Source organism: Equus quagga, chromosome 2 (assembly GCF_021613505.1).
Source record: "Equus quagga isolate Etosha38 chromosome 2, UCLA_HA_Equagga_1.0, whole genome shotgun sequence".
NCBI classification, from domain to species: domain Eukaryota; kingdom Metazoa; phylum Chordata; class Mammalia; order Perissodactyla; family Equidae; genus Equus; species Equus quagga.
This window is the reverse complement of record NC_060268.1, coordinates 105,407,499-105,424,597: the sequence shown is the minus strand read 5'-3', so window position 1 is coordinate 105,424,597 and position 17,099 is coordinate 105,407,499. Positions and strand designations below refer to the sequence as shown.

The following is a 17,099-nucleotide window of genomic DNA, read 5'->3' as shown; positions in this document are numbered from 1 at the left end:
ATGGATGAGGGGACGGGACGGCAGCTTAGGCTGCCCGGGTCCCCTGACTGCTGAAACAGACACCAAGCCGAGGAGGTGAGACGCAGGAATGGGTGACATCTACGTGTCCGAGGCGGGTCCCATCCGGTCAGAGCTGCAGGAGGGCGGGGCGGGGGCGGGGCTGGGGGGGTAGGAGGGGGGCCTGGGCCGGGGGGGGGGGCGGGGCCAGGCCCGGGGCCAGGGCGGGGGGGGGGGGGGGGGCGGGGCCTGGCCGTGGGCGGGGCGGGGGGGGGGCGGGGCGGGGGGCCGGAGGCGGGGTCCGGGCCCTGGCGGTGGGAGGAAGAAAGCAGCCGGGTCGGCGAGGCGCGGACGCTAGGGGACAGGCGCGGAAGCTTCGGACGCTCGCTGAGCCCACGGCCCGTGGCGCTCGCTTCCCGCCACCATGCCCTCCTACACCGTCACCGTGGCCACCGGCAGCCAGTGGTTCGCTGGCACCGACGACTACATCTACCTCAGCCTCGTGGGCTCCACGGGCTGCAGCGAGAAGCACCTGCTGGACAAGCCCTTCTACAACGACTTCGAGCGTGGCGCGGTGAGTGCGCGCGGCCGGGGCGGGCTGGGGGCGCCCGGGACCCGGCGGGCGGCAGAGGCCCAGCGCGGGGAGAGCCTTCCATCCCCTCTGGGCGGCCGGGATCGGGTTGGGGCGCGTCCCGAACCCCGTCAGGGCGGCTGGGACCCCAGGTCGGGGGCGAGGCGCTTCCAGGGTGAGGTCTGCAGGGGGCTGCGCTTCTCCCCTGGGAGCAGAAGGTGTAAAGCTTGCTCTCATTTCACAGATGGGGACCCAAGGCTCTGAGAGGCCCCTTAACTGGGCGAGTGCTGCGGGCAGCATTACTCGTGCCCCCTTTCCGCGGGTCGTCAGGGTGGAGGGGTGTGCTCACGGAGCCTGCGGGTCCTTGCTCTGCTGTGAAGCACAGGTGGCACCTCGGAGCAGCTGCGAGCTGTGGGGAAAAAGCGCAGGTCTGGGGGCCTGCGTTCCCTCTCGGCCTGATCCCTAGCCCACTCTGTTCCCTCTCTGGGCCCCAGTTTCCCCAAATGTAAAATGGAAGGGCTGGCTTCAGGCCGGCCCAGGAGTCCTGGGTGAGCCCAAGCCCAGCTGGTGCCCCAGAGTGGCGCTAGCCCATGTCTTCTCACCTGGGGAGCTCACATTCTCAGGACAGAGGGATTTAGAAGGAAGGACCAAGCGAACCCAAACAAGGAGAAGCCTTTTGCAGACCTGGAGGTTGTCACTGGCTCCCAGCAGAGTGCACACTAGGGTACACTTCCACCCGAGGTGTGAGGCTCAGTGGAGGAGGAAGAGGGAAACGGGCTTCCCCCTCCCTCCTCACTAGAGACCCGGGAGCTGTGGGAGTTCAGGGAGCAAAGGGAGCTGGTGTGTGTGACACCTCTAGTCTGTGGTGCCAGGTGCTATGTGAGGCTGTGCACAGGTGGCCTCATTTAGAAGCAGGTTCCTGATGCTGACCTGGGCGTGAATTCCAGCCTGATGGCTTTCTCTATGAACATGGCAGGTCCTCACCAAGCACACAGTGATGTGCCCAGCCCAGTGGCAAGCACATAGGAGGAGCATTAGATGACTATTGTGATAACCCCAAGACGCTGCAGGTGCCCAGGGAATATCTGTTCCCTTCCACCACCTCCAGCCCCTGACCTGGACCAAAAAGATTTAGACTTCGCAAAGCTGTCACCACTTAGTTGGTTATGAGGTGGAAGCATATGAAATTGCTCATAGCTGACTTTGACAAAGAAAAGTGGCAATTTTCTTGTGGTTCAACCAAATACGTCTTGGATAAAATTCATGAAGTATGTTTTAGGTCTGCAGAGCCTAAAGTAAGTAAATAATAGTCCACTCCTTTTCGGAATTCCAAACTCAAAGCGGGCTTGATCCCTACCCAGGAGCCTCAGAACTTCCCTCTAAGCTGGCCTGGCACTTAGCAAAATTCAGCATATTAACCTGGCCTGAGCGCCTTTCTCTTCAAGGGGGTCAGGTGTTGAGTATAAGAATCTATTGTTTGATTTCCCCAATCAGGGAACTGGCCCTGAGGACAGTGGTGCGAAGGCCTAATGAGTCTTCTGCTGGGGATGACACCCGCTGCCATTTCTGAAGCACCTTCACTTATTCCCATTATTTCATGGATTCCGCCAACACTCGGGGAGGAGGAAAGGGTACAGACTACTTCCCTTTTATAAGTGACCACCGTGGGCCCCGTTCTCCACACACCACACAGGCTGGGCTCACACTGGGCAGCACAAGGCACCCCACGTGTGGCTTCTCCCTGGAGAAGACAGAGTGGTGTGGCCCTAACAGGTCGTTGGAGGAGGGGTGAGACCCTGCTCTGTTCATTATTCCCTCCCTCTATTCTGGCTTCGCCACCCTGAGAATTCATTCAAATGACACTGTGATTAAACACCTCAGTGAGAGTCCCAGAAACAAATTTCAGGAGCGATTTGCATGTCACATTTCCATTGAGGTGAGAGAGGGCAGGTCAGGGGGGGCTGCTGCACTGCAGAGGAGTCAGCCGGCTCCCACAGGCTCTTTGAAAAAACCAGCTTTTGAGAAAGTTCCTGTTGATGCAAAGTTACTCCACACTTTGTCTTGCACATCTCAGAGCTACTTCCTCATGGTCCAGCCAGTGTCCCTTTAAGGTCAGTCTGTCCCTTAGAGGAAATACTTGGTAAGAAAGTACGGCTGTTTCATTTGACACTCATGCACCACATAATGTTTCGGTCAAAGAGCTTTATACACAGTGGTCCCACAAGATTACTACCATAGAGCTGGGTGTGTGGTAGGCTACACCATCTAAGTTTGTGTAAGTGCACTCTATGATGTTCGCACAATGACGAGATCGACTAATGACGCGTTTCTCAGAACCAGAACGTATCCCTGTTTAAGAGACGCATGACTGTACTCAGGAAAGTGCTACAGTCAATATGGTTAACACAGTAACCGTAACAACAATAAAGACTATTTCCGGGCAACCAATTCAGTCATTTCCAGGTCATTGGCAGATAACACCCCCAGTTCTCCATGCACAATTCAGTCAAATAATGCACAAGACTGAATTTTTTCTCAATATGTTGGTCACAAATCCCTGATTATTCTCCTCAGCGTTCTTCACAGTGATTCAGGACCCCAGGACTGGGAATCCCAACCCCTCCAGGTGCGATTCTCTGGTAGATGGTCACACCTTCACTGGCTCCCCTCGGTCTGCTGCAGAAAGCCCAGACTGTGGACTCGAACAGCCCAGAGTCCAGCCCAAGTCTAAGCGCATTTGACAAACTGACTTGTTTCTTTCACTCTGAATTTAAAGTAATTCCAGTTGGATCGGATGACTTTAGTCTTTATTGTTGTTACGGTTACTGTGTTAACCATATTGACTGTAGCACTTTCCTGAGTACAGTCATGCGTCTCTTAAACAGGGATACGTTCTGGTTCTGAGAAACGCGTCATTAGTCGATCTCGTCGTTGTGCGAACATCATAGAGTGCACTTACACAAACTTAGATGGTGTAGCTTACCACACACCCAGGCTCTATGGTAGTAATCTTGTGGGACCACTGTGTATAAAGCTCTTTGACCGAAGATTTCTGGGAAGTCCTACTTGACCCATTTTCGTTCCATGACAACACTTTTAGGAAAGCTTAGGGCAATAGAGTGATGTTTAATATATTGTCCTTGAATATATTCAGTCAGTGTAAATGAGTCTTATAACTATATATACTTCTTAAATATATTCAGTGAATATTCTTATATTCATGAAGAATACATTCCAGAATACCTCCTTCTCGAGAATAAGAACATATTAATGAAGAATAAATATTTCCTTATCCTGAATCTCTGTCTCTATCCCCATCTTCCCTTTGTCTCATCTCTTCCCTACATTCTGCCTCCTCTTCCTCCTCCTCATCCTTCCTCTACTCCCTATTCCCACAATCCCCTAATACCCCATTTCTCTCTGCTTTTCTGCTCCACTTTCTCCCTACCTCTCTCTCTCCCAGTCTCCCCCAGCTCCTCCTCCTCTGCGCCCTCATTCCCCGGCTCTCTGTCCTGCACTTTCCCCTCTCTGCTCCTCAGTCTCCCTGACTACTGCCCCCTTTCTCCCTCTCTCTGCCCCTTGCTCTCCCCTGCTCGTCCTTGTAGTCTCCCCTCTCTCTTGTCTACCCCTTAATCTTCCTCTCTCTCTGCTCCACAGCCTCCTCCTCTTCCCTCCCACTCCCCATCAGCTCCCCTGCCCCAAGATGAGCATCCCAGGCAGGGCCACATCATGACTGTCCTTGCTCCAGCAGAGAGAGCCCTCTCCCTGTCCCAGCAGGAGCAGGGATCTGGGGCAGAGACCAATGAAACCTTTCTTAAAATGCTGATATAAAGATCAAATGAAAATTGACCAGCTAACACTTTGCTGAAATACTCAAAAGCCTTAAAACCATATATCCAATATAGAATTGAGAGCAACAAGCGAAATCAGCAAACTGGCCCTTCCATGAAATGAGGCTGATGAATTGCATGTTTCCCTGCCTCCATGTCTTTCTGCAGCATCTGACCACTGCACCTGATACCTCTGCCCCAAGGAACTCCATGCTCCAGCCTCTGCCTTCCGTGTGCGAATTCCACACCCGAGGGAATTGCTCTAAGTTCCCTACATCTGAAATGCCCCGCCCACCTCTTCTCCTTCCCACTCACCTCACCTCTGAAATCTTACCAGCTCATATGAGCTGCCTCACATGCCGTCTCTTATGAAACTTTTCCATGTCCTTCCACCCCACCCCATGTAGCCTCTTCATACTCAATCAAGAGGCTGAACCAGGGCTCAAAGCCGGGTCATCTAGCTTCCAGTCCAGGGCTTTTCCCACAATGAGACCGCGGGGAACAGGGGCAGCAGCCGGGGCTGGGCCATTACACAGGTGTGGATTCTAATCTTGGGACCACCAGTTACTCATAGCACAGTAACTGCCTGACCTCTCTGGGCCTCAGTTTCTCTCTGTAAAATGGGATAATCTCCCACTCAGCCATGCATATGTACTGTATTTATTGTGGGCCTGTTATGGGCCATTCACTGTTAATATTGTTCACCTTACAGAGTAGACATGAGAAGTCAATGTGTCACAGCAAATAGATGACAAACACAGCATGTGCCCAGCATACTGACCCACAGAGAGGAGGGAAGGAGGTCATCACACCTTGTAACTCTGTGTACTTTCCTAAGGCCTGACATTGCTGTTTAATGTACATGACCCTAAGATCTTCCTGGAGGCCTTTCTCTATCCTCTGTGACTCTCCAGTAGTGGCTTTCTTGGATGCCTGAGCCGCAGTCACCAGACTTTGTCCCTGAGACTACCTGAATTGGGTTGGACCGAACTCCTTGGAGCCTGGTTCACCTCCTGTAGTACCCGGCCTGAAGCCAAGGTCAGCCAGAGACAAGCCACACTGCAGGCCTGTCCCTCTCTCCTTGCCAAAGACACTGTCAGATGGCATATTGAGTCCCTGTAAGTCTGTCCAGTCTGTTCATCCTGGGTGAAACTCCAGGGCCCTCTACCAAGCACCTGCAAGGGTGGGTTGAGAAGGGGGACCTAGAGGGTCCCATTCTCCTGTGACTGCATCACAGGTGTGCTGAAGGGGGACCCCACTGTCCCATTCCCTCAGAGAAGCTGCTTTATCTCTCCCTTGTTGGTCACCACCCACAGCTGCACGTCTGACCCTCTCTCTGAGAATCCCCCAGTCCTGGTGAGGCTCCCTTAGCCTCATCCCCCTTCTCTTTGTATTCCAAGGGGCTGGGCTCCTTCCTGCCATAAGAGTGCCCACCTCAGATGCTCATGGTGCCTGTTACTTTAGAATGACTGTCCTCTTCCCCATCACCCCAGCCTTCCTGGCATCCACCCCCAGACACCTTCAGCCCCCTCCAGCCCCTGGAACCACAAGAAAACCACTTCCCCTGGAGCAGCCTCTCCCAGCCCCAGCCTCACCACACTCTGACTTCCTTTTGCTCAGACTGCCCTGCCAACACCAAGAATGCCCCTCCCCTACCCCCATTCTCACTCTGGCCTCAGAGCCCCTTCTCCAACCCCACAGCAATTCCCTCCAGGTTTTGAGCCAAGAGGTTTGAGCTCATGAACTCAGTTTCTTTCTCCCACATCTACTTCTGGCTACTCAATTGGGCAGGTGTAGTCAAGGATGGACTGCAGTGTGGGGACCCAGGCTAGCTCATGGCTGCTCGCAGGCTGTATGGAGCCTGACGCCCTATGACCCCCAGGAGTCAGGGAGGGAGGACCATGTGGTTCTGATAGACACAGCAGCTGATGGCCTGTGCCCTTGGAAAAAGCAGCCCACTCAGACATCATGTCATTTGGATCTCTCAGTGGTCCTGCGAGCCAGGCATTATTTATCCTTGATAGGTGAAGAAACAGAGCCTCAGGGAATGGAGCAATTTGCTGAGGCCCATGGTCAGTCACTCTGGTGCTGGGATGTGAATTCAGGGCCCCCTGAGGCTGGCAGTGCTGTCTTGACACTGGGCTCAGCTTGTCCTCTGCCCCTCACTGCCCTCCCCTGATGCTCCTGGGTGGGAATCTCTGCCTTGGCCTCACAGAGAGCTGAGGTCTCTGTAGATCCCCAAGGCAGGCGGGGCCCAGAGTGGGGTGGACCCTGCAGATAGCCAGTCCTGGGCCACCCAGTCCCCACTCTGCTTCTCCAGATGGACATTGGGCCTCTTGCCCCATCAGAGCCTTCCTGCCCTGGCCCCCTCATGCCTCAGATCCGGGGTCTCCCTTCTCTCCCTGCCCCCTAGAAGCCACCCAACAGGCGCTGCATCCTTCCTTCCCTCCCCCTCCTCCCCGCTCCTCAGGTCGCCTGCCCCTCCCTGGGACTCCTCTCCCAACTCTGCATCCCTGGGCCTGCCGGCTTCTCCCCAAGGGTCAGCACAATACAGAGGTCCCATAGGCCCTGGGGGTCAGTACTTTCAGGCCTCCCCAGGCCTCCTTTCACTGCTCTCCTGCACGACAGACTATGGGGCAGGAGGGGGTTTCATCCTGCAGGATGGGGCATTCGGCAGGACAGATGAGCTTGTGCACCTGTTAGGGACTTGGAAATGTCATCCCAGCACACAGGACTGGCTCCTCAGAGACTGTTTCTAACTGGGGACCCAGGCCCAGACCACAGGGCACGGGGAGGGGGCTTCTGCTTTCTAACCGCAGCGTCTGGCATCTTCGGCAACCACAGCACGCGAGCTGCTCACTGTGCTCTGAGACAAGAGGTTTGCTGAAATATCCAACTTCCCATTCCTCTTGTGAAGTCCTCCCAGGGGTTCTTCTGGCAGGTTGGTGGGAGAGGGTTGGCAATAGGGATGCATGGGGTCATGTGCAGGATGACCACCCCTCCCCTCCATTTACTTCAGTATCATGCTGACAACTCTGGGTTCTGCTGGCAAGGAAGAAGTTCAAGGATTGGTGAAATCTGGCTTAGAAATTGCCTTGGGAAGGAATTGGATCCAGGGCTTCTCAAACCTGCTGGTCTTCAGAACGCCTAATGCAATGCTTGAGGCGTCGTCCTTCCTTGCCATTGAGAACTGCAGACACACAGACCATCCAGGAGCCACGGGGCAGCGAGAGTTGCCCAGCACTGCCACTGTGCCCGCCTGTCTTCTGGAGGAACGAGCCTCGCAGCACAGGGTGCTGAGCAGCTCAGTCCCAGGGGCCTGAGGGGCAGCGCTGCACATGGCGTGGGGTAGCACCTTTCACCAGCAAGGCCAGCCTCCACCCATGGCCATGCCCCAGACAGAGGGGGAACTGCTTGGTCTGAGTTCCTCGGCATCACTGCGGCTCAGTGAATTGCAGATGCCCCAGGAGGACTTGAATCCATGCAACTTCGCTTAGACCTGAGCCTCCCCATTTTCACTCAGTTATTCACGCCACTGAGAACGAGAGAGAGGTGGAGAGGCTGTACTGGAATTCCAGCTCTGCCACTGAATAGCTGAGATGGGACTTACTGAGACTCATTATCTTCGTCTGTGACACGGGTCATAACCCGCCCCCTCCTCCCAGGGTTGTTGTGGGGATCCATTGCCATCTTCAGCACGCCCTTTGAAGGTTGTAAAGGGTCACCCCTGTGTGTGAGGGCCAGTTTTCCCCCCTGGCCTGTCAGGGTGGAAAGGCCAGCAGCCTCGCTGCCCTCCTTGTGAGTGGGGGCAGCGGAAGAGGACCCTCACTGCACAGCCTAGCAGAGGGGACTCCTGCCTGCAGTCTCTGCCTCCTCCAGCCTGAGGACGTGCAGACAGCAGAATGTCCCTGTCCAAGCAGGGCCAGCCCTTACTCACTAGACTTCCATCTCTGTCGCCCAGGGCACAGCACAGAGCCTTGCTAAATGAACTAAGGGGTGATACAAACGCTCGGAGGACCCCAATGGGCTGATTTGCCTTTTCTCCTCAGGTTGATTCTTATGATGTGACAGTGGATGAAGAGCTGGGCGACATCCACCTGGTCAAAATCGAGAAGCGCAAGTACTGGCTGCATGACGACTGGTACCTCAAGTACATCACACTGAAGACGCCCTCCGGGGACTACGTGGAGTTCCCCTGCTACCGCTGGATCACGGGCGAGGGCGAGATCGTCCTGAGAGATGGCCGAGGTGAGCTGCTCAGGCCCCTTCCACTCCCTGGGCTTGCCAGGAACCGAGAGGGCTTGCTGACCACCTTCCTCAAAGAACTATATTCACGGGAATAATGACAATGCTGTCATGGGTTGAGCACCTGCCCTATGCCTCGATGCACCTGCAGAAGGCATGACCTTCCTCAGGGTGCTCATGAGCCCCAGGCTCAGAGACTGGAGTGTGAGGCCCCAGGCACATGGCCAGCCATGTTGTCCCTCTGTGCTATGGTCCTTCAGGGGGAAGATTATGACCCCCTTTTTGTCAGATGGTAACTAGGGTCCCTAGTAACAAATACCCCTGGGACATACCCCTACATGGGCAGCTCTCCAGGTGTCAGGGAAGTGGCATCACTGGCCAGATTCACAGACACCCAGGCCCGGACTGCCCTCTGTGAGGTCACAGTAGAGCCTGGGCTCCAGGGCACCCCACAGGGAGGGGCCATGGGCAGGCCTGATGTTCACAGTCACCAGTTGTTAAACCTGAAGTCCCATGTTTTGCTGAAAGAGAAAAGAACCTAAAATCTGCCCTCTTAAACAAGACCCTCAAATGTGCAGACACCCATCTGGGCCTTCCTCAGGAGGCCAATCTTCATAAGAGACGCAGCTGGCCTGGTATGGAGGCGGAGAGAAGAGGCAGATGGCAGAGGTCAGCTGAGGCCGCTCTCCCTCTGAATGGCTCCTCCTTGCACACTAGCCTCTTCACATGCATGAGTCCAATCCAGGTCTAGGTTCTGCCTTACTTCAAGTCATGGCCTTTCAGTTTGCTCACACTCTAATCCTGGAAGGATGTGTCTTTAGATGCCATGCATCACTAGAATAACGAGAAAGAGAAGAGCTGCTTCTACCGGTGGCACCATTGAACGCCTCCTAGTTGACATTGCATTCTCTGTCGCTTGTCCATTGTTCTTCACAGAAGTTCACTGGGGTCAGTAAAACAAGAGTATTACCTCCATTTTTTAACTGAGAAAACAGAGACCAAGGAGGAAAAAGTTCCTCTCTACCTGGTGTTTCTAAACTTTCAGGCCACGTCCCATTGTTTCTGACATGGAATTTAACTTAAGACACCAAGTTCCAAGAATATTCCTGAACTAAATGATTGGGGCTAGGAGTTTTGTCCCCTGATCTCATGGCAGGAAAAAGATCACAAGATTCACTTTGTCTTTTGGTTGGCCAGAATGTGGAAGGCTGTAGACGGGGCACTTTTCCTTTTCCAGTGGTTGGAAAAACACTAGCTCCAAATCTCCCTCCTGCCCCTCTCACCCACCGTCTCAGTTGTAGAGTCCTTCTTCCCACAGACCCTGAATCTCTTTCCAGTAAAAAACGTATGGCACATTCAGATTGGGATATTTAGGAAGGTGTAGGCCAGTGTGCAGGGCCATTAGCACTGCTAGTCCTGGATGGGGAGAGAGAATGCCAGAACAATCCAGAGGGGTGTGTCCTGGAGACCGAGCTCCCTTGGGAGGAGCTGAGGCCCCCAGCAGAGATGCAGATAGTGGGGGAGACACTCAGAGAGCAGATGGGGAATCAGTGTCCTCTCTTCACTGTCGCCATGCCCCCCGCTCTCTGGTCAGGGTTCCCAGTGGCTGAACCCAACGTGAAGCCCATTGATGCAGTTCATTCCAGTTGAGGACAAGATCAGGGACCTTCAGGGACAGGACAAGGTGAAGGGTGGGTCTAGAGAGGGGCACATGAAGCTATCCAGCTTGTTCCACTTATCTATCACTGTGTAACAAACTTAGTGGCTTTAAGCAGCCATTTTATTTTGCCCATGATTTTGTGGGTCAGGAATGTGGGAAAAGCTCAGCTGGGCAGTTCATCTGTGAGTCATAGGGCATCAGCTGGAGGCTGGGGCAGTTAGGGCTAGAGGATTCACTTCTAAGATGGTTCTTCTCTCACATGTCTAGTGCCTCAGAGCTCCTTGGTGTCTCTCCCTCCACATGACATCTCATTCTTTAGGGCTTCTCCATGGAGCTGAGGCTCCTCACAGCTTGGTGGTCTCAGGGTATTAGCACTTCTTATGTGGCAGCTGGTTTCCAAGAGCAAGTATTCCAGGCGACTGTGGAAGCTGCCAGTTTCCTCACACCTGAAAACTGTCACAGTGTAACTTCCACCGTATTCTATTGGTCCAAGCAGTCACAGAGCCCACCTCGACTCAAGGGGGACTTAGACCCCACCTCTCGATGGAAGGAATGTCAAAGAGCTTGTGGCCATCTTTAATTCACCACATGGCACAATAACCAGTCCTTTGGACAGCCTGGAAATGAGGGGGTCCAGCCTACAAGCGATTCAATCACTCGCCACATGATAACCTCTGAAATCTAATATTTCACCACTGCACCATGGGTGAACAGAAAAGTCCGAGGCTGTCACTGTGGTCCCAGAGATCCAGAGCATCTCTGTGAAGGGACAGCTTCATTAAGGCACAAGTATCAGTCTTTTGGAATCTGCCCCTGAGCTCTGCTGCAGTCAGTCCAGGCTTTGTCACCTGCCATGTTCCTGGAAGTCTGGCAGTCACTGGGGTAGAATGTTCCAACACGCTCAGGGCCAGGAGAAAAGGAGCTATATGCCTCTTGAAACTTGGCATGTTGCAATTCTGCGTGTCTTGACTTATTCATACCACTGAAGCTGGAGAGATGCAACTCCTCAGAGCTAATGTGCCTGAGAAATAGGCCTGTTATTTGAGGTGGGTTAGAAATGATGCATGTCGAGTGCCTGCAACAGTGCCTCCTGTGGCCGATGATAACTGTTGTTACAGTTAATACCTTGCCTTCTGTGACCTCTGGCCTCCCCTGTTGGTTGGCTTTACGCAGAGGTGTCCCATTGATCTTTCTCTTTGGGCCCCAGTTCCAAGCCTGGGACTGGAGCTGCCTCGGGCAGAAGGTACTGCGGGCCAGGGAGCTCCGAGTGTAGGCTGAGAACTGTTGGGAGCTGGTCTGCCATGCGGTCAGTACAGAGATTGAGAGCAGGCGTTTACAACCTTTCGGCGCAACTTGCCAGAATAATCCCATGACTGGTGCATCTGATAATAAAAACAGGGCCTATATTTTGAATGTCTTCAGTTTGTTTTTCATTTTGATTTTCCAGTAGTTAATTTTAATCATATTTTACAAAAATATCAGTCTGTGATGGAATAGAAGTTTTAAAAACTGGGCCCTTCACCCCAGAGAGCTGGAAAAGCACTGTTCTGGGCCCCCTTTTCAGGCGATGCTCTGGAATCCTGCTGCTCAGATCTCTGTTGACTCTGTTCACTGCTTCCCTTTAAACAATAGTATGAAGGGTAATCGTGAACCAACCTCCCTGCTCTAAAGGCCCTGAGAAGCACCACCCGCCCTCAGCCACCTGCCCCACTCCTGGAATGAGAAATGAGGCGCCTCTACAGTCTGGGCCTAGAGGGAGGAAGAGGATGCTCGGGTCCATATGGTTCTAAGGACAAGAACGATGGCTATTGTTCCCATTTACTGGGCACTTACTGAGTGCCCAGCACTGTGTGGGGTTCAGGACCCTAGAAATAGGCGTTATTATCTCCATTTTACTTGTGAGGAAGCTAAGGCAGCTTGCTCGAGGTGACACAGCCCAAGTCCACACCCAAACCCAGCTGTGTCTCTTCTAAAGCCCACACTGCAGGACACCACATGCTGTTTTAGAGTTCAGCCTGGTTCCCAGTCCTCTGTGCAGGCACCACAGGGAACTGGATAGTGTCAGCGTCTGTATGTTGGATCGAAGTCACACGTATCTCCAGGAAGCAACAACCTGTTGGACTTAGAAACATGAGTCCCTGCTGCTCTCTCAGGCAACACGGAAGCCTGCAGTCAGGTGCCATTTCTGCTCTGCATGAAAATTGCAGAGGGGAGAGGAGTGAACTACTCTGCAGTGGTTTAAAGAAATCCACCAAGGACCAGGAAGAGAGGAAGGGCAGCTCTGCTCCAGGGACCCCAGGATGGTTGGCAGAAGCAGTGTCCTGGAGGCCAGGTGGAAGGTTAGAGCCCCCACGTGGAAATCCACAGGTAGGCCAGAGATGGGCACACAGTGTGCCTGCCGGAGAGAGGCAGAGATTCATTGGCCCATGTCGGGAAAGCGGAATGAGAACCAAGCCTGACTCGTGTGTCTGGAGAAGATTCTCAGGGCCTGAAGGTGCAGAGCCCTCAGGCTTGCTGAGTGAGCAGGCAGCAGGAGGTGGAACTGAATTTGTCTTTTATAAAGGGAGTGGCTAAGAGCATAGGATTTGAGTTTTGTGTTGAAAATCCTCTTATTAGGTGTGTGACCTTGGGCAAAGTTCAAGGGCAAAGCTAATCAACCTGCCTAAGCCCCAGTTTGCTCAGTATAAAATGGGGGAGTGTGCTGAGGTTTAAATGAGATGATGCATGTGAAGTACTTGGCGTGGGCAAGGTGTCTGAGGGAAACCTGAATATGGGGTGTAATTATTCTTCCTGAGGCTCTTCTCACACTTGTCCTTTCCTCACAGCAAAGTTGGCCCGTGATGACCAAATTCACATCCTCAAACAGCACAGACGTAAAGAACTGGAAACGCGGCAAAAACAGTACCGGTGAGTTATGACATCAGACCAAATGGCTAGAGGGCCATGGTTTCTTCTATGTCAGGGGCATGGTATGAAATAAACCCTGCCCTCAGCTTATGGCCCATCACTACTGATAAGTGATGACCAAGGCCCCAGCTCCCTGTGGTGCTCCTCAGTCCCAGGCTCCACCTGAGCACCGCTCCAGGCACAGATGGTGAAGAGAGTTGTGGAGCAAACTTAGGATCAGCCATATTTTCGTTTAGAAGGAATGGGGCAGTAAAAGCTTGGATTTATCGTAATGTTCTCCCACCTTCCATTGTAGGATTACCCCTCACTTTTTATGTCTTCCAATAATAATTTAGTTATAAAATTGATATATAATCTACAACAAAATTGACAAATCTTTAGCTAACAGACTAAGAAAAAGGAATGAGAGGACTCAAATTATTAAAATTAGAGATAAGAGAGGGAACATCAATACCAAGTTCACAGAAATTAAAATGAATAGAAGGGTATACCGTGAACAACTGTATACCAACCAATTAGATAAGTTAGATGAAAAGGACACATTCCTAGAAAGACAAAAACTGCCGGAACTGACTTAAGAAATAATCCAATCACAGGCAAAGAGATTGAATTAGTCATTTTAAAACTTCCAGCAAAGAAAAGCCCAGGCCCAGGTGGCTTCACTGGTGAATTCTATCAAACATTTAAAGAATTAACACCAACCCTGCATAAACTCTTCCAAAAAATCGAATAGAAGGGAACTTGTCTCAACTCATTGTATGAGACCAGTATTATACCAAAACCAGACAAAGACATCATAGGAAAAGAAAACTGTACACCAGTATCTCTTATGAATGTAAATGTAAACATTTTCAACAAAATGCTAGCAAACCAAATCCAGCAGCGTGTAAAAGGCATTATACAATGTGACCAGGTGGGGCTTATCCCAAGTATGCAAGGTTGGTTTACCATCCAAAAATCAATTAATGTAATACACCATGCAAATAGAGTAAAGAACAAAAAACACATGATTATGTCAATAAACACACAGGGAAGCATTTGCCAAAATCCAAAACCCTTTCATGATTAAAATAAACACTCAAAAAATAGGAATTGAAGGGAACGTCCTCAATCTGATAAAGGGCATTGACAAAAACTCACAGTTAACGTCATACTTTATGGGGAAGGACGGCATGCTTTCTTCCTGAGATCCAGGAGCAAAGATGTCAGCTTTCACCACTGCTCTTCAACATTGTGGTAGAGGTTCTAGCCAGGGCAATTGGACAAGAGGAAAAAAAAGGCACCCACATTAAAGAACGCTGAGTAAAACCATTGCCATTCACAGATGACATGATTTTGTATATAGAAAATCCTAAGGAATTCACCAAAAAACTATTGGAACTAATAAATCAGCAAGGTTGCAGGATACAAGATAAATATACAAATTTCAGTGTTTTTCTGTATGCTGGTACTCTACAATCTGAAAATTAAAATAAGGAAACAATACCATTTACAATAGCATCAAAAGAAATAAAATATTTATGAATAAATTTAACGAAAAAAGTCCAAGACTTGTACAATGAAAACTACAAAACATTGTTGAAAGTGATTAGAGAAGTTCTAAATAAGGTGAAAGACATCTCACGTTCATGGACCCGAGGACCTAATGTTCGTAAAACGGCAATACTCCCCAAAGCAATGTACAAATTCAAGGCAATCTGTATCAAAATCCCAGCTGACTTTTTTGCAGAAATTGGCAAAGCTGATTCTAACATGCATGTGGAAAGCAAGGAACCCAGAATAGTCAAAACAATCTTGAAAAAAAAAAGGTGAGAAACTCACACTTCCCAATATCAAAATTACTGCACTCCTGCAGTGATCCAGACAGTGTGGTGTTGGCATTAGGATGGATATATAGAGATCAATGACATAGGATTGAGAGTCCAGAAATAAGCCCTCACTTATGTGGTCAATTAATTTTCAATAGAGGCAGCAAGACAATTCAATGGAGGAAGAATAGTCATTTCAATATATGGTGTTGGGACAACTCATTAGCCACAAGCCAAGAATGAAATTGGACCCTTACCTCACACCACATACATAAATTAACTTAGAATGGATCAGATACCTAAATGTGAGAGCTAAAAGTATAAAACTTTGAAGAAGACGGGTAAACCTTTGTGACCTTGGATTTGGCAAAGGATTTTTAGATACAACAAAAGCGTAAGCAACAAAAGAAAAATAGATAAATTGATGTAATCAAATTTGAAAACTTTTGTGCTTCAAAGGGTACCATCAAGAAAGTGAAAAGGCCACATCTATGGACAGCTAATCTTTGACAAAGGAGCTGAGGGCCTACAATGGAGGAAAGAAAGTCTCTTCAACAAATGGTGCTGGGAAAACCGGACAGCCACATGTAAAAGAATGAAAATCAACCATTCTTTTTCACTATTTACTAAAATAAACTCAAAATGGATCAAAGACCTAAAGATTAGGCCTGAAACAATAAGTCTTCTAGAAGAGAATATCGGCAGTACACTCTTTGACATCAGCTTCAAAAGAATCTTTTCGGACACCATAACCCCTCACACGAGGGAAACAATAGAAAGAATAAACAAATGGGACTTCATCAGACTAAAGAGCTTCTTCAAGGAAGGGAAAACAGGATTGAAACAAAAAAACAGCCCACTAATTGGGAAAAAACATTTACAAGTTATTTATCCAACAAAGGGTTAATCTCCATAATATACAAAGAACTCACACAACTCAACAATAAAAAATCAAACAACCCAATCACAAAATGGGCAGGGGACATAAACAGACATTTCTCCAAAGAAGATATACAGATGGCCAATAGACACATGAAAAGATGCTCATCATCACTAATCGTCAGGGAAATGCAAATCAAAACTACACTAAGATATCACCTTACACCTGTTAGAATGGCAAAAATATCCAAAACCAAGAGTGACAAAATGTTGGAGAGGCTGTGGAGAAAAAGAAACCCTCATACACTGTTGGTGGGAATGCAAACTGGTGCAGCCACTTTGGAAAACAGTATGGAGATTCCTCAAAAAGTTAAGAATAGAAATACCTTATGACCCAGCCATCCCACTACTGGGTATCTATCCTAAGAACCTGAAATCAGCAATTCCAAAAGTCCCATGCACCCCTATGTTCATCACAGCATTGTTCACAATAGCTAAGTCATGGAACCAACCTGAGTGCCCAGCAACTTATGATTGGATAAAGAAGATATGGTATATATATATACAATGGAATACTACTCAGCCATAAAAAAGGACAAAGTCGTCCCATTCACAACAACATGGATAGACCTTGAGGGTATTATGTTGAGTGAAATAAGCCAGACAGAGAAAGACGAACTCTATATGACTCCACTCATAGGTGGTAGTTAACATAAAGACAAAGAGAACTGATCGGTGGTTACCAGGGGGAAGGGGGCTGGGGAGAGGGCACTAGGGGTGAAGTGGTGTACCTACAACATGACTTATAATGATGTACAACTGTAATTTCACAAGGTTGTTAACTATCATAACCTTAATGAAAAAAAAAGAAAGTGAAAAGGCAACCCACAGAATGAGATAAAGTATTTGCAAATCATGTATCTGATAAGGAACTTATATCCATAATATATAAAGAACCCTCACAACTCAATCATACAATACAAATAATCCAATTTAAAAATGGACAAGGACCCGAATAGACCTTGTTTTCCAATAAGCACATGAAAAGATGCTTGGCATTGTTATTCATCAGGAAAATGCAAATCAACACAATGAGATGCTACTGCACACTCATTAGGATGGCTAGAATCAAAAAGTCAGATAATAACAAGTGTTGGTGAGGACATGTAGAAATCAGAACTCTTACACACTACTGGTGGGAA

The 17,099-nt window shown here is 49.9% G+C and overlaps 1 protein-coding gene across 1 annotated transcript in view; it reads left to right on the top strand.

The window, feature by feature from the left end:
• Positions 1-349: 349 nt before the first annotated feature.
• The window catches only part of ALOX5 (arachidonate 5-lipoxygenase), a 56,702-nt gene continuing 39,952 nt past the window's right edge, over positions 350-17,099 (top strand). The window contains 3 exon segments of the mRNA XM_046650157.1: positions 350-571; positions 8,448-8,646; positions 13,129-13,210. Coding sequence (XP_046506113.1) covers positions 422-571; positions 8,448-8,646; positions 13,129-13,210 — 431 coding nt within the window. The 5' untranslated portion in view covers positions 350-421.